Raw genomic sequence first — 27348 nt, forward strand, 5'->3', positions numbered from 1 at the left:
TACTCACAATCAACCTGTTGATCTATATTTTTTTGTAGTGAAAAAGTAAAATAATGAACTTTGAGACACTAATTGAAACACATGGAGAACTTACAAACTCCTTGCAGATATTGACCATGGTTGGATCTTAATCACAGAACCTAGTGAAGCATCCTCACACAGTAACTTTCTTACAAAAAGGAAATAATGAAGCACAAACACAAAGTAAGAGGGCATTGATATTTTTATTAGTTGACTCTGGGCATTGTACCACAAGTTTGACAGCAACAGGCAAGACTAGTGAATGAGTGGCAATACATTCCCTTCCTAGCCTGCAACCAAAGCACCAAAAATGGAGCTGTTGTGACTACGTATGATAATCCAATTCCAAAAAGAACTGGCTGTTTCCTGTACTGACCAGACTCTAGTAATACTCTATTATGCTGTTCAGGGTTGTTATAGGTGTCAGTGAGTATTACTTTTACATTAGAGGACTACAACATGCACATATTCCCCTTGGAGGTAAGCAACAAGTATACAAGGGAGACAGGAATGAGAAGAGACTGGCTTAGTTTCATCTTTCTGTGCCTACGATTGTACCTACAGCAGTTCATCTGTTTCTGTGGCAACATTACACACATGCACAAGTGATACAGTTGGTGGGGCTATGGCTGGGGTAGAGCACAGGAGACAATGGAATCAGCAGGATGGACAATGTGTGCCGACCACTCTCAGCTCTGTACAGTCAGTTTCTGCTCTGTCAGCGAGGCCTGCTGGGCTACAGTTTTGTTTTCATGGCTTCGTAATTTTGATACAACGTCCAGGAATGCCAGGCTTTGAACTTCCTTATGCAGGGGCTCTGTGAAACAGCAACAAGAAATATTGCAAATATTCTGGAATTCAAGAACTACAGATTGAGAAGGGCAATTCCCCCGTACGTAAGAACTAGATGAATTTCATAACTCTAAACAAGTGTTTGCCAACCAGTGTGCCTCAAGCTGTTGCAAAATTACAAATCCCAGCCTTTGGCTGGAAGTTGGTAACAGTTAACAGAGGAGGGGCTGGTACTGGCGGATCCCACTACTAAGCACTCATATTAATGTGGAACTGAAGTGGGACAGATACATCACAGGCAGCATATAAATGATTTCCATGCAAAACAACGTATTATGTAAAATGCATTGGACAAGTGATAACAAAAAAGAAAAATGTATAAATATATATAGCTGCCAGATGCTATTGATACTACATACATTTTATGATAGGACCCAGGAGAGTAGTTCACTCCAAAGCTTCAGTATACTGCATGTGCTGAAGCACAGACCATCCTTAGGGTATGTTCACACTACGTATGTTCACGCGAGCGGAATTCCGCAGTGTGAACTTAACATTAGTGTGAATGGGTCTCCGCGAGACCCATTCACACTGCGGAATTTCAGCGGCGGACAATTCCGCCGCTGAAATTGTTCCGCGCAAAGAAAGAACATGTTCATTCTTTGCGCGGAAGTCCGCGAGAACTGCATAGCAGTCAATGGTGATGGCTCAGTGCCGCACGGTTCTACCGCCACCGCCGGCTTTCAGTCTGAATCTCCGCTCACTGAATTCAACGAGCGGAGATTCCGTTCACACACTGTAGTGTGAACATACCCTTATTGGGGAAAGGAAACTTGATCACAGAGCAGGCTTTAAGAAAACATTGCACCTGACCCGACTGACAATCATTGGCACTAGCTAGGTCTTTGAAGTCATATGCTATTCTCAAATAATGTAGATAGGAGGTGACAATGTTACTGAATCCAAAGTTTATGACTCGGAATCCAGTCCTACCATATAATGAAGTATAACTGCATTATATAATATCACCTACATAATGCTTTTTACTATTTCAATATAGAATGTTGTATCAAATACCTGTACACATTCTATGATATATTTTATATACTATGGTTTACAGTATACTGTCATTGTATATTACTCACCAGAGCCCATAACAGCACAGATGAGAACCATAGAATTGTACTTAATCTCTGGGGCACTTCTTTCATCTGATAACAGTCTATGCAGAACCTGGACTAGCTTGGCACTTTCTAGCTCACATTCTGCAGTTTCTAGAACAGGAAAAACAAGAGGTTTAATAATAATAAGACAATACAGAATGCCTCTCCCCTTAAAATGACAGAAAAGTACTCTATAGCTCACATGTCAAACTTGAGGCCCGCAGTTCATAAAACAGTGCTACTATATGTCCCTGCTCTTCTTGGTCCTACAGAGAGCCATAGCATTTTATAAATGTAGGAACATACATATAGATCTAGGTGTGGAGGGGAGGAGTCTCAGAGCTGTCAGAAGGAATCTGGTAGGTGATGATGCAATCATGTAGTTAACAGGAAGACAGCCAACACAAGACAGACTGCTTCATGTTACACTTTTCAGCAGTCATTTTCTGGTTCAGACTTGAGATCACCTAACCAAGCTGCAGAAATTCAATGTATCGATGCAGCTCAACTGGGTATGAAACAGATGACACTGCAGGAATATAAAATGCATGAAATTGTCCAAAATCCCTCTTTAGCGTGGTGCAAATTATATTTGAAGCTACAGGAGACAATTAATGGAAGTAATAAGTCCTTAAAGGGGACCCCCGTGATCTTGCACGCCGCACCCCGTTAAAATCAGTCCCCGGAGAGTGTTCGCTCCGGGTCTGATTACTGTCGATCACGGGGCCGGAGCATTGTGACGTCACGGCTCCGCCCCCGTGTGACGTCATGCTCCACCCCCTCAATGCAAGCCTATGGGAGGGGGCGTAATGGCCGTCACGCCCCCTCCCATAGACTTGCATTGAGGGGCGGGTCGTGATGTCCCACGGGGGCGGAGTCATGACGTCACGCTCTTTCGCTCGCATGGTCAGGATCCGAAGCCTCCAGCGTTGCCGGAAGCTGTTGAGGTGGGTGCTGCAGCCGAGATCCCGGGGGTCCCCAGCAGTGTATAGTTTATACCTTTGGATAGGGGATAAGATGTCTAGGGGCGGAGTACCCCTTTAAGGAGGATCTACAAGTTCTAAAATTCAAGGGTTAACTTATTTTTTTTTCCTCCTTGCACTGTGGATGTTTACTTAACATATGTTAAAGACAACAATGATGCAAATGTTTGTGTGTTATTAGTTTAGATTGTATCTGTCTGCAGTTGTGACTTAGATAATAGTAAACAGAGAGAGAGAAAGAGAGAGAGATAAAGAGAGAGAGAAAGAGAGAGAGAAAAAGAGAGAGAGAGAGAGAGAGAAAGAGAGAGAGACAGAGAGACATTTTTTTTCTTAAGTCTTCCTACAAGCATAATTAGCACCTCTTAAGTCACAGAAAAAGGAAAGGATTTGTGGGTATAATCCCAAACAAATAAAACACATCATCAGTGAGTTAATAACAGGAAGGAATATATCCTTTAAAATACTCACGTAATTCTAATGCAGCTATTAATCCCAGGGCAACAAGTGCTTCATTCTGCATTATTACATGTTCGCTGGTTGCCATGGTGACTAAGTGCTTGATGCCACCACTTTCGACAATGGTTCTAATTACATCCTATGCCAAAGAGAAATCGAGCAATGAAAGAAAACAGATTTTCATGAAATGGTTATCCTTTTTGACTAACAGTACTTTAATGGTCAAACCAATATGAGTGTGCAAGCTCTATATGGGGATATAACAGGTTAACTGCTCAAGGTGGTTGGGTTTTTTTTTTTGTGGCCAAAATAAAATTATTAATTTATCAAACAATGGAGGGACATAAGTTCCTTTTACTAGCTCCCATGAACCTTTCAGGTATTCATCACATCATTCAGAGACTGACATCCATAAAAACAAGAAGGTGAATATGGGGCAGCATAGGCTGCTGTGGTAGAATATCAGCTTGGTTGTCACTTTTTAATTGAATTCTCAGCAACTGATATCAACTGGCACCTTCCCAGCAAGTTCTCCGACACTTCGGGTAGACAGGCACTACAGGCAAGCATCCACTGGGGAATAGGCTACTAGTGTGCATGAGGATTTGGGGTAAAGCTTGCACATTTAGGCCTCATTCACACAGCAGAATATACACCTTGAAATTACCAGGTGGACATTCTGCAGGTACCGGCACAAAAAATCAGCGATAGGATTGCTCAGAAATGCAGTCTCCTTAGATGGCAATGCATTTCCAAGCAGATACTGCAGAAAGAAATGATAAATACATTTTTTCTGCGGTCTCCGGAATTGGAATTTCCGCAGCAGATGTTTCCACCGCGGTATTCCACCATATGCACAGTGCAGCAGAATCCTACTGAAAACAACGTGATTCTACGGAATTTGAATTTCCAAGCAGAATTTGATGGTGATTGCCAAACATATAAAATCCAGTTTTTATTTCACAGCCATGTGTCGAGGGGGTGCAGAGCTGATTGTGTGCCACAGCCTGGCATGCCTCCTTGCTTGCCCACACCTCACAAGCCCAGTTTAATTGTAAGCGGAGACTTGTTTGTCAATCAAGGAAGAAAACTAAACCTTGAAACTGGGATATGTGACATACAAAATTATTAAAACATAACCTTTATTAGGTACCTTAATAAAAGGTAAGTATTATAAGAAATAGTGTGTAATATAGTGCAAAACAGAAATCTAACAATTCATAGCACAGATTAACTAACCAAAGCACATATGATAGTACAGCACCTAACAGAAACGCTTATAGGTGGCAAAACGCGATAGCAATGGCTAGTCAGGGTCATTTGTGGAGAAAGTGCACTCTGACCCTATGCTACCTATTAATGCCCCTAGAGGGTGTGAGATTGTGGCCCCCGATGTCTGGCCTTATATCACTTCCCCTAGCTGCATGATATGTAGCTGGGCCACTCGCCCTAAAAAGGGTGACCACCATATCCACTGGAATCTGATCCCTACTCTGATGATGTGAGTCTAAGTGCAGACGCGGTGCTTCACCATCAACATGGATCATCAGGAAGATTTAGGTGTTAACCTGTTCATGAGAGACAAACAGCAGTTGCAGCCACTGGACAGGCTTGTTGAAGGGTAATTGTGCAATAAGGGATTACTAGAGTTAGACAAAGGGATAGATCGGGGCAGGGGTCGCCCTTATTAGGGTGAGTGCCCCGACTGTCCCTGTGTGAATAGGGGTAGCCTCACAACATCTCCCCTTACGTAGGGCTATCATTACCCTGTGACCACTCTCTCGCCCTGACTCACCTTATCCTAGGTATCCCTTGGTTATTACCGTGATAATTATCCACGATGGCTGCTGAGCTCTGTTTTTGAGTTACTCAATTTACAGCCTCCTGGCATTGTCCCGTGATTGGTCTTTTTGCCCATTTCGGAATTTACTTTTGTACGTGTGTTAGTGGGGTTTATACATTTTTACTGGCACTTTATTAAATGCTAAGTTCTATACATTGTGTACCCAATCTGTGATTATTATTTTAACTGTGTGGTTGACCATAAAAGTTTTGAGTTACGACTATATGCATATATGAAATTTTGCAGACACATCCTAACCAGAAACCAGTGCCATTTTTGAATGGCATAATACCAGGGTGAAATCATATTCTAAGATATTTATCTGTAAGAGTTTGCAATTTCACGTTTTCTTGTTTCTTCACATTTAATGTGACTAATGGCTACAGACCGTCACTCAAAGAGGAATGTGGCTCTCAAGGTAAAAAGAGGTTGAGGACATCAGCTTCCCATTCTGAATGAATTTAGATAGGAAGCTATGTATAGAAAACCTGCATTTTATTTAACTGACCTTGGATTTGCTGTGCCTTATGAGCGCTGAGAGCAGCCTGTTGGATTCTCCCATAACCCCAGCATGGTCTTTGGCTTCACACCACTCTACAAGACGCTCAACAAGTTTGGTGTTCTTTCCCAGTTGTTCAGCAGCTTCAGCTAAAAGAAAATGTTTTTTTGTAAATCTTTTATATATTTTCATGTGACAACACTAAAGAAATCACAGTCTTCTACAATGTAGTGAGTGCACAGCCTGTATAACAGTGCTTAACCCCTTAACGACCACGGACGTATATTTATGTCCGTAGCCGGCTCCCGATCTGTGAAGCGCACTCAGAAGCTGAGCGCACTTTGTATCTGCGGGGTCCCGGTTACTATCAGAAACCGGGACTTGCAGCTAATACCGGACATCGATGATCGGGCTGATGTCCGGTATTAACCCTTTAGACGCTGCGATCAAAGTTGATTGCGGCATCTAAAACGGAAGAATCTGCTGCCGGTTAGCTCAGCAGAGCTGTTCGGGTCCCAAACAGCTGAAAGGATAGCGGGAGGCTCCTTACCTGGCTCCACGCTGTCCGATCGGCGTTTGATTGCTCCAATCCCGAGATCCAGGCTTTAACAATCAACAATAACACTGATCAATGCTGTGCTATGGAATAGCATTGATCAGTGCCTGTAATCAGTGGAATGCATGTCATAGCCCCCTATGGGGGCAATAACATTGCAAAAGAAAAGTGTAAAAAAAAGAGTTAATAAATGTGATTTAACCCCTTCCCTAATAAAAGTTTGAATCACCCCCCTTTTTCCCATAAAAAAACTGTGTAAAATAAATAAATACATTTGCGTAATGTCTGAACTATAAAAATATAGTCCAAAATAACATATTTTTGGTCACTTTTTATACCAAAAATGAATAAAAAGCTATCAAAAAAGTCCAATCAAAACAAAAATGGTACCGATAAAAACTTCAGATCACGGTGCAAAATATGAACCCTCATAGAGGACAATTTTAAACGTATAAATTTTCGTGCATGTAGTGCAAGACAAAATCAAACCCATATAAGTAGGGTATCACTTTAACTGTATGGACCTACAGAATAAAGATAAGGTGTCATTTTTACCAAAAAATGTACTGCGTAGAAACGGAAGCCCCCAAAAAGTTACAAACCAAGTGTTTTTTCTTCAATTTTGTTGCACAATTATTATTATTTTTTTTTGTTTCGCCATAGATTTTTGGGTAAAATGACTGATGTCATTACAAAGTAGCATTAGTCGCACAAAAAAAAGCCCTCATATGGATTTTTAGGTGCAAAATTGAAAGGAACCACTTGACAACCAGATTGAACACGTTTGCCATACAGGGCGCATAGCTCAGGCTTCCTTGTTGCAGCGCAGACAAGATGTTCTTCCCGTTGTCGGTCACCAAGGTTCGCATTGCCAGTTTTTCTGGAGTAAGCAATGATTCGATTTCTTGATGAATGACTTTTAGCAGTTACTCCCCTGTGTGACTCTGTTTGCCAAGGCAAACCATGTGAAGAACAGTGTGACACCGCCGTGCCCTGCACACATGATATGCTGGAGGGGCACTGGAGGCTGAGGACACGTGGAGGATGAGGAGGCGGAGTCGCACACTGTCACAGGACCAACGGCCTGAAACCGTGGAAGCGGAAGCAGCGTGACCTGTCCAAGTTGCTGTTGTGGCTGTGCAGAAACCACATTCACCCAGTGAGCCGTAAAGGACATGTATTATCCCTGACCGTAGTTACAGCTCCACGCGTCAGCGCTGCCATGCACTTTGGTACACACCGACAGGCTGGTACCCACCAACAGTCAGCACTGATTGACTGCTACTGCCGCCAACTCCAGGAACCCCTGTTCCACTACCTCCCGGAAAGTTAGGCAGCCACGAAGCAGGTGGTCTACCCCGGGCATGTTTGGCTCCAGACTTTCCATTTCTGCCACCATGCTACCACCTTGCTGGCTCAGCTGCTGCCTCACAGCAACCTGCAACCCTCTTCTGATGAAGCCTCTTCTGCACCCGGCTCCCAAGTGCATTTGGCTTCATCATCATCATCATCATCGAGTTGTGTCTGCACATAACTGATGTCCTCCTCAGGTTCCTCAACAGTCTCTGTTCAGGAGCCTGAGCGCTCGCAACACCACCTCCCACGCAACTCTCCTCATCACTACTTGATTGCCTAGCAGAGGAAGCGGCAGATGTCTCCTCCACTTCTTGGCTTGGCAGTAGCTGCTGACTGTCCTCTAGTACATCGTCCTCACTAAATAGTGGAGCTGAACCGATAGCATAAGATACTTCTGTGGGGGAGGGAACAGCATAGGACAGAGGCAATGGGAGGATAGGGACTGCTCCAGGGCCATGCCAACTGAGGGTTGTGTCTGAGGAATCCACCGACTGTTGACTGGGGGTGTCAGATGTCACTTGTGATGAAGTGGATTACTGTGTTAACCAATTGATGACGGCAGATGGGTTGCTGGTCGAGACACGACCGCTAGCTGATACCGGGAACTCAGCCCTCTCGCTGCGACTTCTGCTGCCACTCGCCCCTGGTCTGCTGCGACCTCTGCCTGATGAATTTTGCCTTCTGCCACTCCTCCGTGCCCGATCTGGCACTTCTCTGGCTTACATACTTAGTGCGTATATGAGGGGAGTACAATACGCTTCACTACGCTTAGTGCCACCAATTCTACTTTGCAGTGACATTAGTAATTTTACCAAAATATCCACGACAAAGCAGGAAAAAAATTAATTGTGCGACAAAATTGAAGAAAAAATTCCATTTTGTAACTTTCGATTTTGTATTACTTCTAAAAAAAATCATAACTACATGCAGGAAAATTTATACGTTTAAAATTGTCATATTCTGACCCCTATAACTTTTTTATTTTTCTGCGAACGGGCTGGTATGAGGGCTCATTTTTGTGCCGTGATCTGAAGTTTTTGACTTTTTGATCGCTTTTTATTCATTTTTTCATGATATAAAAAGTGTCCAAACATACGCTATTTTGTACTTTGGAATTTTTTTCGCGTACGCCATTGACCGTGCCGTTTAACTATATATTTTTATAGTTCGGACATCTCCGCATGTGGCGATACCACATATGTTTATTTTTATTTACACAGTTTTTTTTTAAATGGGAAAAGGGGCGTGATTCTTACTTTTATTAGGGAAGGTGTTAAATGATCTTTATTAACTTTTTCTTTTTACACTTTTTTTTTTTTTTTTTGCAGTGTTATAGTGCCCCCCCCCCCCCCCCCTTTGGTGGCTATTTCACTGCACATACCGATCTCATACACAGATCATTGCCGTGCATTGACACAGCAAAGATCAGTGCAATCGGCGCTCGATTGCTCAAGCCTGGATTTCAGGCTTGGAGCAATCAATCACCGATCAGACGTGACAGAGGCAGGTAAGGGAACCTCCGCTCACGTTCCAGCTGATCGGGACATCGCGATTTAACCGCAATGGTCCCGATCAGCCAGACTGAGCTGCTGGGAAGCTTTTACTTTTTATATGCGGCGATCAACTTTGAACGCCGCGTCTAAAGGGCAATTAGCCCAGGCTCCCGGCTGTCATTAGCTGCTGGGACCGACCTGGTATGACGTGTGGTTACGGCGTGACCCCGTGTTTTATAACGGGACCGGACGCAGGGCGTACAGGTATGCCCTGCGTCCTTAAGAGGTTAACAGGAACAAAATGGTATACCACTTAGATGTATGTATGTGGTATGCACTTATGAGGGGAGGACAATGCGCTGCAGTACGCTTAAAACAATATTTGTCTACAACACCAGAAAGTGTGTAGTTTTGGCTGGCCTTTCACAGTATCTAGGCCCTTAAGACATTAACAGGAACAAAATGGTACACCACCTATATACCACAGATGTATGCACAGGTTACACCTAATAGAGGACAATAGTCCTTTTAGTGCTCTGCTCACCCTAACTGGCTGGCTACTATTAGCTTTTCAGTTGCTGTACACACCAGTGCTGCAGCACACAGTCGCTGTGTACTACACCCAAAATTGCACTCTCTCAATCTCACTTGCTTCCCTATCAGTGCTTCTAGCCTGGATTTGGGCTTGAGGAGAATCACTGCTGTAAAAAAGCTTTTCTGAGCAACACACTGCTCTCTGTACCTCTCTCTGCAATAGAATGCTGATGTGACTGGGAGGTGAATCGCTGCTGTAAATATGCTTTTCTGTGCAACACACACTGCTGCCTGTCCCTCTCTCTCTGTAATAGAACGCTGATGTGACTGGCCGCAAGATGGCTGACGATTATATGGGGCTGTGACATCACATGGGTGGGTGGCTGTTGATAGGCGGCATGCTGCATGTGATTCAGGGTCATCTCGACAACCCCTTGTTCCTACCATCCCAGGATTCCTTGCCCCATGTCCTCACATGTGGATCCACTATTTTAGATGCCCTGCCCCTGGAGCCTGGACCGCACTAAATGGAGTTTAATTAAATGATTTGTGCAATCGAATCGTGCCGATGTTCGCATTCGTTACGAATCTAGTTGTTCCAGAAATTTGTAAAGAATTCCGATTCATCAGATTCAATTTGCTCATCCTTACTATATACCATTGTAGTGAATTCTTCCGGGTTCCCAGAGAATCAAAAAGTTATTTACGTACAGTAACTCATTTCTTTATAAAAATTCAGAGAACAGAGGGGAATAATTTTCCATATTTAAGAACAAAATATTATACCGACAGTTCATGACACCAAATGGCACAAACATATCAAAAAAACTTATGCCCCAAACACCTGACTGGTAGAGTCTCCAACAGTTGAATGCCACTCTGCAGTAACAAAACAGACACTGCTCCCAAAAGCAGGATATGTAATGAGGATCTAAAACGTTGACCTCCACCAATCATAAGAACACTGTACTTCATAGATAGTGAATGGGGTAACTGAGTGATGAAGGGGATGAAGGACCCTTGTTCTTGTGACTAGTGGGGTTCCCCACATTTAGACTGCCACTGATCAGACACTTATCACCTGTCACCTACCTTTTGCAAAAACTTTTTAGTACTTTAAATTGGTTACAAAATGAGTATATTTTTGGGTGAAAAAATGCTGTCCCTGCAGCTATTACCTGTGTGTCTCTGTGCAAAGACAAAATACAGGAAGTGAGGGCAGGACAAGCAGTGCGCTGTACAGGCTCCTGGCTTGTCAATCATCCTGATGTGTGAGTCGGGGGCATGTCACAGAGCCTCAGTGCACAGAGCCCTGCGTGTCCTCAGGGCACAGAGCCCTGCGTGTCCTCAGGGCACAGAGCCCTGCGTGTCCTCAGGGCACAGAGCCCTGCTTGTCCTCAGGGCACAGAGCCCTGCTTGTCCTCAGGGCACAGAGCCCTGCTTGTCCTCAGGGCACAGAGCCCTGCTTGTCCTCAGGGCACAGAGCCCTGCTTGTCCTCACTGCACAGAGCCCTGCTTGTCCTCACTGCACAGAGCCCTGCTTGTCCTCACTGCACAGAGCCCTGCTAGTCCTCAGGGCACAGAACCCTGCTTGTCCTCAGGGCACAGAACCCTGCTTGTCCTCTGGGCACAGAGCCCTGCTTGTCCTCTGGGCACAGAGCCCTGCTTGTCCTCTGGGCACAGAACCCTGCTTGTCCTCTGGGCACAGAGCCCTGCTTGTCCTCAGGGCACAGAGCCCTGCTTGTCCTCAGGGCACAGAGCCCTGCTTGTCCTCAGGGCACAGAGCCCTGCTTGTCCTCAGGGCACAGAGCCCTGCTTGTCCTCAGGGCACAGAGCCCTGCTTGTCCTCAGGGCACAGAGCCCTGCTTGTCCTCAGGGCACAGAGCCCTGCTTGTCCTCAGGACACAGAGCCCTGCTTGTCCTCAGGGCACAGAGCCCTGCTTGTCCTCAGGGCACAGAGCCCTGCTTGTCCTCACTGCACAGAGCCCTGCTTGTCCTCACTGCACAGAGCCCTGCTTGTCCTCACTGCACAGAGCCCTGCTTGTCCACCCACACTTCCTGTATTTTGTCTCTGCACAGAGACACAAAGGTAATAGCTGCAGGGAGAGCATTGTTTCACCCAAAACATACACATTTTGAACAGATCTGCATTGTATAAGAAGTTTTTGCAAATTACAGGGACACTTTATGCTTTAGTATATAAATATTTATCGTTTTTCTACTATGACATGCAAGCATCAAAAGTTTTTTATGAAACTTTTAAATGTATGACCACTCAAACAAAGCATAAAAATAATGAAATAAATCCTATTACCTCTGCAACACACTCTTACCTTGGGCATCTATTAACATCCGTAGTGTTCCCAGTAATTTAAACTGTACTGGAGGCATTTCTGACTTCAGAAACTTCAGCACTTCCTCCGCTACTCCAGCTGACAACATTTTTGCTTTATTCACAACTATGAAATGATAAAAAAGAAAACGCCATAACAGGAGACATTCCTTTGTAATGTTTTTAAAAAATTTTTAAAAAGATGAAAAAGGGCACAGGCTGGTTCACGTTGGCTCAAAGAACATTCGTAATTACAGTATGTGTCAGAATAATAGCCTAATTTACCCAATTTACCTTTAGTTGTTCATGTCATTTTCTGCTTCACTTTTTGCACCTCCCGCTACATCTTTTAATAAAATCTCTTGTTCAACAAAAGCTCAAGCATTCAGGTGTGCAAAAGAAAATTGTTGCTCCCAGCACAGTACAATGGCAATTTTAATTTAATGTTCACAGTGTTAGGTCAATAAGTGCTTACTGGGGTCATAATCACAGCGGCATATATCTCTGATATGTGGCCCTGACATGGACTGAATGGCTTTGTGAGGCAACTGAAAAATCCAGAATTTGGCTGATGACAAATTACAGTGGATTACAAATAATTATGTATTACAGGACAGAGGAAGATGAGGATATGTTGGCCACAACCGAGCATTTTTTTTGTTTTTTTCAAGCAAATTCAATGTCAATAGGTTAAGTATCTAAAATTCTAAGTATATAGTTTAAGTATCTATAAAACCTGATACACCAACTTTTTGGATTAGTTTGCAATGATAGAGAGTTTTCCCATAATAAATGACAGAACTTTATAAGTTGTTAAAAATTAACAGTACATGCTATTCCCTGGACTGATGCACCAAATAATGAATGCAATCTAGAATACCAATTTATGTATGCCTGTGGACTACTTACCAGGGATTGCCAGGTTTCTCAAAGCACTAAGAGCAGCATGCTGTACAGTTACATTGCCTTCTTCAACATGTCTGTCTAAAAGGTCTATGAGCTTCTGCACAATGCCATTGTCAACCATATGAATGCAGTTCCCATCTAAATTAAACAGATTACAGTTAACATTGTCAGGAAGCATACATATAGACTATAAAGGACATATAGGTCTGGCTTAGTTTAGTGCTAGTAACCTTAATAATGATACCATACAGAGTTTACTACTGTTTAAAAAAAAAAATAGTAATCTTTACTGTACATGTCATTACTTACTAAATCTAAGTTATAGTGAAATCCCAAATTTTGTAATTTTTGGTCACAGAAAAATACAACAGCAAGTAAAAAAATCTTAAAGCTGTAGTTCAGCATTTTACTTCATATCCACTAAAGGATAAGGGATAAGTATCTGCTCACCGCTGGCCTGTGCACAGAGAGGGGTTGACACACACCTTTCATGCATCTCTACAAGCATTACGGCTCTCCCATAGAGATGTATGGAGGAGCTGTCTATCCCGCTCCATGCTTGAAGAGACCTGAGGCACCGTGCACTGTACTTTGGATAGGGGAAAAGAAGTAAAATGTTTGACTACCACTTTAAGTGCAATAACATGTGACTTTTTAGCATGTCCTATTAATAAAGTGGGCTTTTATCATTAGCCGATATCCTGTTCTCAAGTTTGTACACATCCAATCTGTAAGAACTAGAAATATGTTCCTTACAGTCATCCACGTGTATCAAAATTATTCCACAAAAATATTGGTCTTGTTGTCCATAGCAGCTAATGAGAGCTCAGCTTTCATTGTGTAAAATGCAGTAACCATAGGGAAAGCTGCAAGTTGACTGGTTATTATGGGTATGAAGACCTGTAGTTAAGACAATCTAAAATGAAACAAATATTGTGCAAAATACTGTTGCTAAAGGACTCGTATGGGTTGTATGGGTTTCCTCTAAGTGTTGCAAGTGTGTGTGTGTGTGTGTGTGTGTGAGTGTATGTATGTATGTATACCTGCAAAAAGAAAATCCGACAGCAAATGAGCATAACTGCAGAATGTGCTGATGCAATATCAAAACATTGGATTATCAAATATCTACAAAAACAAAAAAGTTATTACCATTTCTAGCAAAATTGGCTATAGCCAGGGCCCCCGCTAACTGTAGCTGATGATTGTGTGAGGGAAGCCAGGAGAGAACCCTCTGAAAGACACTGCCTTTTCCACCTTCAAACAATTTCTGCATGGACTCATCTGTGCAAGAAAACAACACATCACAAAACAAATGTTTGGAAAAAGAATTTCAAACATCTAATGTGAACTCGAAAGAACAGAAACTGCAATTAAAAAAAAAGTGTTACAATATCTACTTTTCCCTGACTCAGGGCATTCTTATAAACATTAGAAATTTGTATAGTCCTACCAAAACTGGCAAGTTACATTGACTTTAAAGCGCAACTGTCATGACATTTTGGTCCAATAACCTGCACACAGCCTTTGTACTGTGTGCAGGTGGTGGGTATAACAATGTTTTTACCTGAAATTTGGCAGCTTTCATGACTGCAAAAAAGGCTTTTATTTAAAGCCACTGCCGGTCGGATAGGCGTGGCGCAAGGTACGCGATGCCCCGCCGCCGCCACGCCCACCCCCACGCCTACCCCGTATGTCCGCGCTGGGACCTCTGTGTGATTGACACACAGGTCCCAACGCATGCGCCCTTCAGCTAATCTAACCTGCGCGCTGCTGTGTGTCATCCAGCAACCGCTCGCTCTCGCCGCCATCTTCCTCCTCAGTGCGCCTGCGCAGTGCTAGGTGTAGAGAGCGCGCTTCCTCTCTGCACCTAGTATCGAGAACTCACCTGATTGCGCGCTGCTCTGCGCAGGCGCACTGAGGAGGAAGACGGCGGCGGGAGCGAGCGCTTGCTGGATGACACACAGCAGCGCGCAGGTTAGATTAGCTGAAGGGCGCATGCGCTGGGACCTGTGTATCAATCACACAGAGGTCCCAGCGCAGACATACGGGGTAGGCGTGGGGGTGGGCGTGGCGGCGGCGGAGCATCGCGTACCTCGTGCCACGCCTATCCGACCGTCAGTGGCTTTGAATAAAAGCCTTTTTTGCAGTCATGAAAGCCTCCAAATTTCAGGTAAAAACATTGCTATACCCAGGCTGTGTGCAGGTTATTGCACAAAAATATCATGACAGTTGCGCTTTAATGTATTCTGTATGAGCACACCTTTAGGTGAAACTCCCCTAGAAAGTTTGTTTGGATTAGTTTGATATCATCCACTCTCAATACTAACAAACCTTGTATGTAGTCACTATACCACCACCTATTTCAGCAGTACCAAGATTTGACAAGGCAGAAATCTTTTTTGTGGGAGCCCTTGCTGCAGCGAGCTGTGACCAGCGTGCTCTCATGTCCATGCATGTATGCTTATGCGCTAGTGGAGCCAGAGTGGCCATTACAAGAAGTCACAATACTTAGAATGTTTAGCACCACCTGTCATATTACTGTGTTTCTCCGAAAATAGGACCAGGTCTTATATAAATTTTAGCCCCAAAAAACACTAGGGCTAATTTTCAGGGTAGGGCTTATTTATCTATGGTATGCACATTGAACAACATGGCGGTTCCACGGTATTTACCCTCCCCCATTATCATCATGTGATATGCGCGAGCTGCGCATATCACATGATGATAATGGGGGGGGGGGGGGTGTAAATGCCCCCCAACGTCCCTAACCCCCCCCCCCCCCCCCCCGCCGGTTTATCAGCCAGCGCTGCACCCCACAATCCCCACATCGGGGTACTGATCATTTGTCACCCGCGAGCGCAGCTTCTCTCCCCCCTGCCAAATAATTTTCAGCCGCTGCGCTGTATCTATTCCTGTGCCCGGGCTGCAAATCTTAAAAAGCAATCTTTAACTTACCTTCGTCCTCCGTTCCACCGTTGCTAAGGCACCGGCCTCATGGTCCCTCCGCTGTTCTTGCTGCTTCCTGGTGTTGTGACGTCTCAGAGCCTTCAGCCTATCACCGGCCGCAGCGATGTCCGCCTCGGCCGATGATAGGCTGAGCCGACTAGCATGTAAGAAGCCGGCCGGCGAGCGAGCGAGAACAGCGGAGGACAGGAAGGCCGGTTCCTTAGCAACGGGGGAACGGAAGACGAAGGCAAGTTAAAGATTGCTTTTTAATATTTGCAGCCCGGGCATTGTCTAGGTCAGTGGTCATCAACCTGCGGACCTCCAGATGTTGCAAACATATGCAACATCTGGAGGTCCGCAGGTTGGAGACCACTGGTCTAGGTCTTATTATCGGGGTAGGGCTTATATTGCAGCCCACTCCCCGATAATCCGGCTAGGGCCTATTATCGGGGTAGGTACTATTTTCGGGGAAACACGGTAGGAAGTGGATCTCAACTTACAAAATATTGATGACCTCTGACACACTGATACATTAATTAACTGTATTTTTACGTGTCGTTTCTCCTGCATTGCACAGCACCATGGAAAAATAAATATTTTATGTATATATTCTTTTTTTCTTAATAGCTACTATTTAGAGAGTCTTAGGTTCTATTCAAAAGTGATTCCCCTTGCATTTCTATCATTCATGGCTGTATACAGAAGAGGAAATATGGCTGTATACAGAGGAGGAAATATGGCTGTATACAGAGGAGGAAATATGGCTGATGACAGGAGCAAACTTAGTGCTCTTTCCTTCATATGCAATGTGTGGAGGGAAAAAGTAAAAAATACCCTCTGCTGTAATACATTTATTAATAAAATGACATAATGGCTGTTCGATCGATCATCCTATACCTTTTTTTTCCCGACTATTAACCAAATGTGCAGCAGAACAAAATCCTACATTACTTACCTCCTAACAGCAGAAGGACCATTAGATCAGAGGCAGTTTTCAATTCTGCAACATCATCATCCTTTTCACTGTTCACAGTTAGATGGACTATGTCGAGTAAACATTCCACCAGACCAGCCTCCACTAGCTGAAGCTTTATGGCATCTACAAAAAAAAAGGAGCACACACTATTTGTTTTAGTCTACATATGTATGTATAAATCTCCTATTGCCTTATCTTGATATATCTGTATTTTTAATTAGCACTAATTACAGTGTACATGAACATTAGAATTAATGTATAGGCATCACATGGCCAACATAAGAACGGGCACGTTAATATGATATATAATGTACATGATTTTACACATTATTTTATGACATGATCTTAATTGATATTTGAATTGTTGATTATTTCATAATTGTTCACCAACTGTAAAAAAAAAATCAAAAAAAATCTATAACACGTCTGTATTTGTTACCTTGAGAAAGATTCAGGAGTAAGTAAAAATGTTGCTGTACATATTATGATGGAATAAATCCCCTTTTTCACCTCATTGGAGTGCTGCACTAAACTTTTTGTTTTTGTATCCAAGTGGGATTGTGTGGACTAGATCCCTATCTCTTAGCTTGCACCCAAACCTTGTCATCTCGTGCAGCTGCTTCTGTTATCATATATATACACGGTGGGGGAAAAAAGTATTTAGTCAGCCACCAATTGTGAAAGTTCTCCCGCTTAAAAGGTGAGAGGGGCCTGTAATTTTCATCATAGGTATACCTCAACTATGAGACATGATGAGAAAAAAAGAAATCCATAAAATCAGGGCTGTGGAGGCGGAGTCGAGCAGTCGGACAAAATTTTGGGTACCTGGAGTCGGCAAACAATGCACAGACCCAGAATCCTACTAAATTTAGATTGGAATAAAAAAAAAAGTTTAAATGTCCCAATTCACAAAAAGCTATAATTAATGACTTCTCTACTGTAAGAATAAAGACCAATGCATGCAGTGCCTCACGTAACCGCAAAACGAACACGTTAAGTGACCGTGAAGAAGCATGCTTTTCATGTGCTTCACTATATGGCACGCAACGCACAATTAGGAGCGGCAATACTTATACTTTTCATAGTGTTGTGTTCTGCTGTTACAGGGAACCCATGGGTAACCTAGCCTCTCACTGATAAGGGTTTAAGTAAATATGTTTTTTGCAGAACTAGAGACACTTGTATAAGTGAAGGGAATGGAGGGTCAATAGTTCAAGACTGAAGCTGTAAACCATTGGGAAAAACTACTGCCATTCAGCTAAGGCTATAAAAACTTGTAAACTCCGATTGTTAGCTTAAACTTTAAACATGACTATGGGATTCTAATAGGAAAATCATGTTTTATAATAAAATATTATAATTCCTGGATCCTCCCACTGCGCTATCTTCAGCAGCAGATCAGCACACAAAAAGGAGAAGGCAGCAGTTTCTGCTCAACTACCTCTCTCTGCTAGAAGAGCTTAGAAGAACTTGGTGGAACAGCTTCTTGGATACAACTGTAAGTGTTTATAAATACATTCGCATATTAATACAGATGAGTCGGGGAGTCGGAAGTACAAAAAACTGTGGAGTCTGATTCTGGAACATTTATCTACTGTCTCCACAGCCCTGCATAAAATCACATTGTCTGATTTTTAAAGAATTTATTTGCAAATTATGGTGGAAAATAAGTATTTGGTCAATAACAAAAGTTCATCTCAATACTTTGTTATATACTCTTTGTTGGCAATGACATAGGTCAAACGTTTTCTGTAAGTCTTCACAAGGTTTTCATACACGGTTGCTGGTATTTTGGCCCATTCCTCCATGCAGATCTTCTCTAGAGCAGTGATATTTTGGGGCTGTCGCTGGGCAACACGGACTTTCAACTTCCTCCAAAGGTTTTCTATGGGGTTGAGATCTGGAGACTGGCTAGGCCACTCCAGGACCTTGAAATGCTTCTTACGAAGCCACTCCTTCATTGCCCGAGCCGTGTGTTTGGGATCATTGTCATGCTGAAAGACTCACCAACGTTTCATCTTCAATGCCCTTGCTGATGGAAGGAGGTTTTCACTCAAAATCTCTCCATACATGGCCCCTTTCATTCTTTCCTTTACACCGATCAGTCATCCTGGTCCCTTTGCTGAAAATCAGCCCCAAAGCATGATGTTTCCACCCTATGCTTCACAGTAGGTATGTAGTTCTTTTAATGCAACTCAACATTCTTTCTCCTCCAAACATGACGAGTTGAGTTTTTACCAGAAAGTTCTACTTTGGTTTCATCTGACCATATGACATTCTCCCAATACTTTTCTGGATCATTCAAATGCTCTCTAGCAAACTTCAGACAGGCCCGGACATGTACTGCCTTAAGCAGGGGGACACATCTGGCACTGCATGATTTGAGTCCCTGGCGGCGTAGTTTGTTACTGATGGTAGCCGCTAGATCTTGCGTGGAGCCCCAGATCGAGGGAGATTATCAGTAATCTTGCATGTCTTTAATTTTCTGGAATTGCTCCCACAGTTGATTTCTTCACACTAAGCTACTTGCCTATTGCAGATTCAGTGTTTCCAGCTTGGTGCAGGTCTACAATTTTGTTTCTGGTGTCCTTTGACAGCTCTTTGGTCTTGGCCATAGTGGATTTTGGAGTGTGACTGTTTGAGGTTGTGGACAGGTGTCTTTTATACTGATAACAAGTTGAAACAGGTGCCATCAATATAAAGTAACGAGTGGAGGACAGCGGAGACTCTTAAAGAAGAAGTTACAGGTCTGTAAGAGCCAGAAATCTTGCTTGTTTGTAGGTGACCAAATACTTATTTTCCACCATAATATGCAAATACATTCTTTAACCCCTTAAGGACCAGGGTTTTTACCATTTTTGCACTTATGATTTTTTAAAGGTAAGGTGGAAAAAATGAAACTCTTTCAATTTTGCACCTAAAAATCCATATGCTGGCTTATTTTTTGTGCCACCAAGCTACTTTGTAATGACATCAGTCATTTTACCCAAAAATCTACTACGAAACAGAAAAAAAAAATCATTGTGTGACAAAAATGAAGAAAAAACACCATTTTGTAACTTTTGTAGTTTCCGTTTCTACGCAGTACATTTTTCGGAAACCTAATCTTTATTCTGTAGGTCCGTACGATTAAAATGATACCCTACTTATATAATTTTGATTTTGTCATACTTCTGGAAAAAATCATAACTTCATGCAGGAAAATGTATACATTTAAAATGGTCATCTTCTGACCCCTATAACTTTTTTTAATCTTTCGTGTACGGGGCGGTATGAGGGCTCATTTTTTGCACCGTGATCTGAAGTTTTTAGCAGTACTATTTTTGTATTGATCAGATTTTCTGATAGCTTTTTATTCATTTTTTCATGATAAAAAAAGTGACCAAAAATACGCTAATTTGGATGTTTACATTTTTTTGCTCGTAGGCCATTGACTGTGCGGTTTAATTAACAATATATTTTTATAATTCTAAAATTTTTGCACACGGCGATACCACATATGTTTATTTTTATTTACACATTTTTTTTTAATGGGAAAAGAGGGTTGATTCAAACTTTGATTAGGAAAGGGGTTAAATGATCTTTATTAACTTTTTTTTCCACTTTATTTTTTTGCAATGTTATAGCCCCCATAGGGACCTATAACACTGCACACACTGATCTGGATCTCAGCAGTCATTCGGCGATTGGTCATCAGGAAGCAGATAATGGGACCCTCCTTGTGTCCTACAGCTGTTCGGGACGCTACGATTTCACTGCGGCGGTTCCGAACAGCCCCCTGAGCTGGCCAGGGGTAGTTTAGTTTCCCTTTAGATGCGGTAATCAACTTTGAATGCTGCATCTAAACGGTGGCCCCGCATCCTAGCGGGTCGGGCCTGGCCTCTAACAATGGCCGGGACCGGTGGCTAATAGTGTGTGGCACTGATCGCGGTGCCGCGCACTAATAGCCACGGGTCCCGGCCGGGCCCCACCCACTGACACTGGGCCACGCCGTGGCCCCGCTTTATACAAAGGGAAAGGACCCAGGATGTACAGGTACGCCATTGGTCTTTAACAGGTTAAAAATCAGACAGTGATTTTATGGATTTTTTTTTCTCATTATGTCTCTCATTTTTTAGGTATACCTATGATGAAAATTATAGGCCTCTCATCTTTTTAAGTGGGAAAACGTGCACAATTGGTGGCTGACTAAATACTTTTTCGCCCCACTGTATGTATATATATTCATTCATGTTCACATACACACAGCTCAAAAAAATAAAGGGAACACTAAGATAACACATCCTAGATCTGAATGAATGAACTAATCGTAGGAAATACTTTTGTCTTTACATAGTTGAATGTGCTGAAAACAAAATCACACAAAAATTATCAAAAGAAACCAAATTTATCAACCCATGGAGATCTGGATATGGAGTCACACTCAAAATCAAAGTGGAAAACCACACTACAGGCTGATCCAACTTTGATGTAATGTCCTTCAAACAAGTCAAAATCAGGTCAGTAGTGTGTGTGGCCTCCACGTGCCCGTATGACCTCCCTACAATACCTGGGCATGCTCCTGATGAGGTGGTGGGTGGTCTCCTGAGGGTTGTCCACCCAGACCTGGACTAAAGCATCCGTTGGTGGATAGAGCGAGACATGATGTCCCAGATGAGCTCAATCGGATTCAGGTCTGGGGAACGGGCGGGCCAGTCCATTGCATCAGTGCCTTCATCTTGCAGGAACTGCTGACACACTCCAGACATGAGGTCATGCACTGTCTTGCATTAGGAGGAACCCAGAGCCAACCGCACCAGCATATGGTCTCACAAGGGGTCTGAGGATCTCATCTTGGTGCCTAATGGCAGTGAGGCTACCTCTGGCAAGCATTACTGACCCACTGTGAAACCGGTCATGCTGGAGGATGTTGTAGGCACCGGAACGTTCTCCACAGAGTCTTCAGACTATCACGTCTGTCACATGTGCTCAGTGTGAACCTGCTTTCATCTGTGAAGAGCACAGGGCGCCAGTGGCGCATTTTGCAAATCTTGTTGTTCTCTGGCAAATGCCAAACATCCTGCATGGTGTTGGGCTGTAAGCACAACCCCCACCTGTGGATGTAAGGCCCTCATACCACCCTAATAGAGTCCGTTTCTGACCGTTTGAGTGGACACATGCAGATTTGTGGCATGCTGGAGGTCATTTTGTAGGTCTCTGGCAGTGCTCCTCCTTGCACAAAGGCGGAGGTAGCCGTCCTGCTGCTGGGTTGTTGCCCTCCTACAGCTTCCTCCACGTCTCCTGATGTACTGGCCTGTCTCTTGGTAGGGCCTCCATGCTCTGGACACTGTGCTGACAGACACAGCAAACCTTCGTGCCACAGCTCGCATTGATGTGTCATCCTGGATGAGCTACACTACCTGAGGCACTTGTGTGGGTTGTAGACTCAGTCTCATGCTACCACTAGAGTGAAAGCACCACCAGCATTCAAAAGTGACCAAAACATCAGCCAGGAAGCATAGGAACTGAGAAGTGTATACTGAGAATATACAGCAGGCAGGCACAAAAAATATAGTGTGAGGGCAGGGAGAGCGGATGGAGCAGGGGGAAGATTTATATGTGGGGAAGGGAGACAGCATGGCAGTGCTGCAGTGAGGAGCCGATCCCTGCTGGGTCTTCAGGAGGCTCTGAAGGCTGGGTGGCATGCAGTATGTGTGCCACAAAGCTTTCCCAGTCTCCAGAAGTGCATCAATATGGCTGCTTTACCACACAGATATTCTCTTCAGAAGAATGGGACAGCAGGGTGGCAGACCGTACACAGTGCAGGGCTCACAGTACTCCCCCCAGCTTTCCCAGTCTTGTGAAATTATTATCTGTCTAGTAAAGCAGCCATATTGTAGACATAAAGAGAAAAAAAGGGCTTGTTTACATGTGTCTGGCCTCAGCAATCTTCCCCTCCATTGCTTGCTAAAAAGCACTAGAGGGAAAGTGATGCCAAAACTGATCCCATTCATTTGAATGGGACAGTTCACATTGATGCGGCGTCTCAATTTTGACGCCGGATAGTTGGACACATCTGACAGTATCGGACAGGGGAATGCCGTTTGCTGTGTTACCCTGTCCGGCATTCAGAAACAATGGACGTCAGCTGCTCCACAACTGATGACAAATGATGCATGTTGTCATCAGTTGTGGCATCAGTTGTGTTGAGATTTAGACCGGACGCCGGACATATGTGAACCCAGCCTAACATATCTGCGGTACGTCCTCAAATGGCATTGACTTAACTATTGATTAGTTAATTATTGCTTGATTGCTTTAAGGTGTGAAAATTCCTCTGTAACGTAACGCTATAGGCCAAGTGCAATCAAAGGCGTAGCTTTTCCTCTCCCACAAGATTTGAATACAAAAACATAGCAATGCTGGGTACTCAATTTGCTTAAAATAAAATTATTTAAAGTGACGTTCCACTTTTAGGTATTTCTGAGATTTATGGGCTATCAGACCCTTTTGTTTGTGATGGTATGGTTTAAGTCAATCACCTTCTAGGGGAACGGTTTTAGTCTACTGACTTAGAGGAGCTGCTGCATGAAGTCAGTGACGTATTCATGTCAAATGAATCTTATGCAGTTTTCATTGAATATTGTACGTCATCACTACACATAAGATAGCTGTTGGATGCCTGCTCGACAGCGCTTTCCCAACAGGCTGGGTTTTAAATACATGCTGCAAATTTCTTTGTGTATTTGTAAATCCAGAAGAATCTGAAAGTCATACATGTGCGTTTGAAGTGGATTTCACCCTTTGCGTTGCACAAATATGTCCAGGTAAAGATCGTCTGCACTCGACCTTAGCTGTGTGATTTTACTGTACTAAATATTTTCACTTATTAGTAGCACTTGTCAATTCCAGATTTTTGCGTACAAGAAAGCATCAAATGTTATTATGTAGATTACCAATATGCATTTCAGTGCAACACCCACTCAGAGCCTTAAATAAACATCAACCTTCCAGAGGCAGTCACTTGTCAGGATGATTATTTTGTGTAACAGATGTTGCTTTAAGTGCATATTAAATGGCAAAGCTTTTTCAATACAGAACAGCTGACATGCACACAATTCTCCTTTCTGATGCCAAGTATGCCTTAGAAATATCATAATTATCCCCTACCAAAAAGCCATATTTATTCCAATAAGTAAATACTTTACAGACTACAATACAAACATTAAAGGGGTATTCCGCCCCTAGACATCTTATCCCCCCTCCAAAGGATAGGGAATAAGATGTCTGATCGTGGGGGGTCCCGCCACAGGGGATCCCCGTGATCTCCCTGCTGCACCCGGCATTCATTTAGAGTGTTGAGTGCAGCACTGGAGTTTCATGACATCACGTCCATGTCCCACTCGTGATGTCATGGCCAAGCCCCCTCTAAACAAGTCTATGGGAAAGGGCATGACGTCCGTCACACCCCCTCCCATAGACTTTCATTGAGGGGGCTTGGCCGTGACGTCATGAGCCTTCGCCCCTCATCGCCAGTCATCTAGCAAAGAGCGAAGTTCCCTCCGTGCCCCAGACATTGGGGTGCCACATCTGGGGTGCCACAGCAAAGACTGCGGGGGTCCCCAGTGGCGGGACACCCACGATCTGACATCTTATTCCCTATCCTTTGGATAGGGGATAAGATGTCTAGGGGCGGAGTACCCCTTTAAATTTAAATAAGGAAGCTCTAATATGTTGCATACATCGGCTTATGACAGTTGACAACACATTTATAAAGCCTTTCCTTCCTTTATGCTATTTATAATTTCAGGAGAGGTACTGAAAATCAATATCAGGGGGGACACACTTTTTTCCCTGTTTTTGTTGGTTTGGTATTTTTTCTTCATTGTTTTGAAACCTGTTTATTTTTTCTTTTCCAGTGGCCTTACGGGCAAAAACACACAAACAAAAAAAAAACAACAACCCTCTGACCACAAGAAAAATATATAAAACAGAAAACACCATAAACAAACCAGGCTAGGGGAAATTTATGAAGGCTGCATGTGTATAAAAATAGCAAATTCTGGCTCAGGCCACAATTTGCGCGAAAACCTTTCTACCCTTCCCTCTTTCTGTTAAAGTGTGTGGGCTTAACAGCTGGGGCATGGTCTCCTGCAACCGGGAAACTGGCAGAAGTTAATACTTGCAGTCTAGAATGCTCAATGCTGGCATAGATTTCAGTCAATGGTGCAAGGACAGCCAAAGATGTGCCAAATTGTATTAGGAGACATACATCTAGTGCATTTTACTCCAGTTCATCTCTTACTGCAAGACGGGCATGTGAAATTCCCCCCCATAGTTTTGAGTATGTTTAATATTTGTATATACAAAGAGAGGATTTGTGCAGCTCACACTGCCACAGAGGGGGAAAACCATGTACCGAGGTTACTGTAGGCATAGTTTCTTTCACAGGTACCAGTGTCAGAGTACTCAGTACTCATTTCTATAAATTACAAATGGACAGTAATTCATTTGTATCCAAATAATTGAACTTTCACACAGCCGGCAATGCAACAGATTTTTTTCAGAGTACACGTTGAGTTTAAGAAAGGGAGATGAAAAGGAGTTGGAATAAGTGAGGAAAGAGGCATTATTCTCTAATAAGATATATTTATAAAAGTTTTTCATATATTTACTTGTTTTTTGTCTTTTTTCACATTTTTATTTTATTTTCATATTGGTTTTTAATACAGATTAACAAAACAAGAATTTAACCTAACACACTGTACAAGGGGGGGGGGGGAGGTATCTTTCCAGGACATCACCGCTACATTACGGGCACAGAATAACGGAAAGCGAATTAACAAGCATCTATGAGGACTAGAAACAATGTCATTATTGACTCCTAACAGGCACACCATAGGGGTAAGTATAAAGGGGAAGTCCAGATGATCTGCCAAGAACCCCACAACCTCCCTCCAAAACGAGGCGCTGACAGGACAATCCGAGACAGCATGGATAAAGGTACCAACTACCAAAGAGCACCGGAAACACAAATCAGACTGAGAAACACCAATATGTTTCAGTTTAGCAGGAGTATACAGCCGCAAGACGTAAGCTTACTCTCTTTTATCAAATCAGAAATTTTCCTAATTCCCTTCTCTTCTATATTTTTTAATGATCCTAGTTTATAGTATTCCTCTATCTTTTTATTATGCCATATCATAGATATTTCCAAGCTATGTTGGACTCCCTCCATCTTTTTAAGCCGGATCAAACAATCCACACCTGGGTTTTTCCTGTTATTATATTTACTTGTACGATTGATGTATGCAACATTTTGTTGAAAAGTTAGTGACCATATAAGGCCATATTGAAAAGCCTCTAGTATGTTGCCTAAATCTATGAAGTAAATTATTGAAATTTATGGACTATTATTGGAACCCTCCCAACTGGGGCAATAAAAGAAGCATAGAACCTCATATCTTGTTAAAGGGGTACTCCGGTGAAAAACTTTTTCTTTTAAATCAACTGGTGCCAGAAAGTTAAACAGATTTGTAAATTACTTCTATTAAAAAATCTTAATCCTTCCTGTACTTATTAGCTGCTGAATACTACAGAGGAAATTCTTTTCTTTTTGGAATTCTCTCTGATGACATCACGAGCACAGTGCTCTTTGCTGATGTCATAATAATAATAACTCTTTATTTGTTGTTGTCTTTAGTGGGATTTGAACCCAAGGCCCCAGCACTGCAAGGCAGCAGTGTTAACCACTGAGCCACCATGCTGCCCTTAGCATACGTCTGCTATGCACGGTTGCTAAAATGGACAGAGATGTCAGCAGAGAGCACTGTGCTCGTGATGTCATCAGTGTTCCAAAAAGAAAGGCATTTCCTCTGTAGCATTCAGCAGCTAATAAGTACTGGAAGGATTAAGATTTTTTAATAGAAGTAATTTATAAATATATTTATGTATTCACAGCCAAATAATCTGCACCATCCAATTTAAATAATACAGTGCCGCATGACCCCACCAACATGCTAGGGAATACTGGTTAATCTGGGGTATTAAAACAAAATCCCACATGGTCAATCACATTTTTACAGAAAAGGCAATTTTGCTGTTTAAATTATGGTTAGTTAAAGGGGTACTCCGGTGAAAACCTTTTTTTCTTTTAAACCAACTGGTGGCAGAAAGTTAAACATATTTGTAAATTACTTCTATTAAAAAATCTTAATCCTTCCAGTACTTATTAGCTGCAGAATGCTACAGAGGAAATTCCTTTCTTTTTGGAACACTGATGACATCACGAGCACAGTGCTCTCTGCTGACATCTCTGTCCATTTTAGCAACCATGCATAGCAGATGTATGCTCAGGGCAGCATAGTGGCTCAGTGGTTAGCACTGCTGCTTTGCAGTGCTGGGGACTTGGGTTCAAATCCCACTAAGGACAACAATAAATAAAGCGTTATTATTATAATAATGTCAGCAGAGAGAACTGTGCTTGTGATGTCATCAGAGAGCATTTCAAAAA

At 42.9% G+C, this 27348-nt stretch overlaps 1 protein-coding gene across 4 annotated transcripts in view; it reads right to left on the reverse strand.

Moving 5' to 3' along the window:
- Positions 1-205: 205 nt before the first annotated feature.
- Positions 206-27348, reverse strand: part of RAP1GDS1 (Rap1 GTPase-GDP dissociation stimulator 1) — a 146884-nt gene continuing 119741 nt past the window's right edge. For all 4 annotated transcript variants that reach the window (XM_056567128.1, XM_056567117.1, XM_056567146.1 and 1 more), the window contains 8 exons: positions 16836-16979; positions 14084-14215; positions 12938-13072; positions 12030-12155; positions 5767-5906; positions 3428-3554; positions 1959-2087; positions 206-838 (listed from right to left, as the gene is read on the reverse strand). In XM_056567128.1, coding sequence (XP_056423103.1) covers positions 711-838; positions 1959-2087; positions 3428-3554; positions 5767-5906; positions 12030-12155; positions 12938-13072; positions 14084-14215; positions 16836-16979 — 1061 coding nt within the window. In that variant the 3' untranslated portion in view covers positions 206-710. The remainder of the gene's footprint in view (positions 839-1958; positions 2088-3427; positions 3555-5766; positions 5907-12029; positions 12156-12937; positions 13073-14083; positions 14216-16835; positions 16980-27348) is intronic.

Source organism: Hyla sarda, chromosome 1, assembly GCF_029499605.1.
Source record: "Hyla sarda isolate aHylSar1 chromosome 1, aHylSar1.hap1, whole genome shotgun sequence".
Taxonomy (NCBI): domain Eukaryota; kingdom Metazoa; phylum Chordata; class Amphibia; order Anura; family Hylidae; genus Hyla; species Hyla sarda.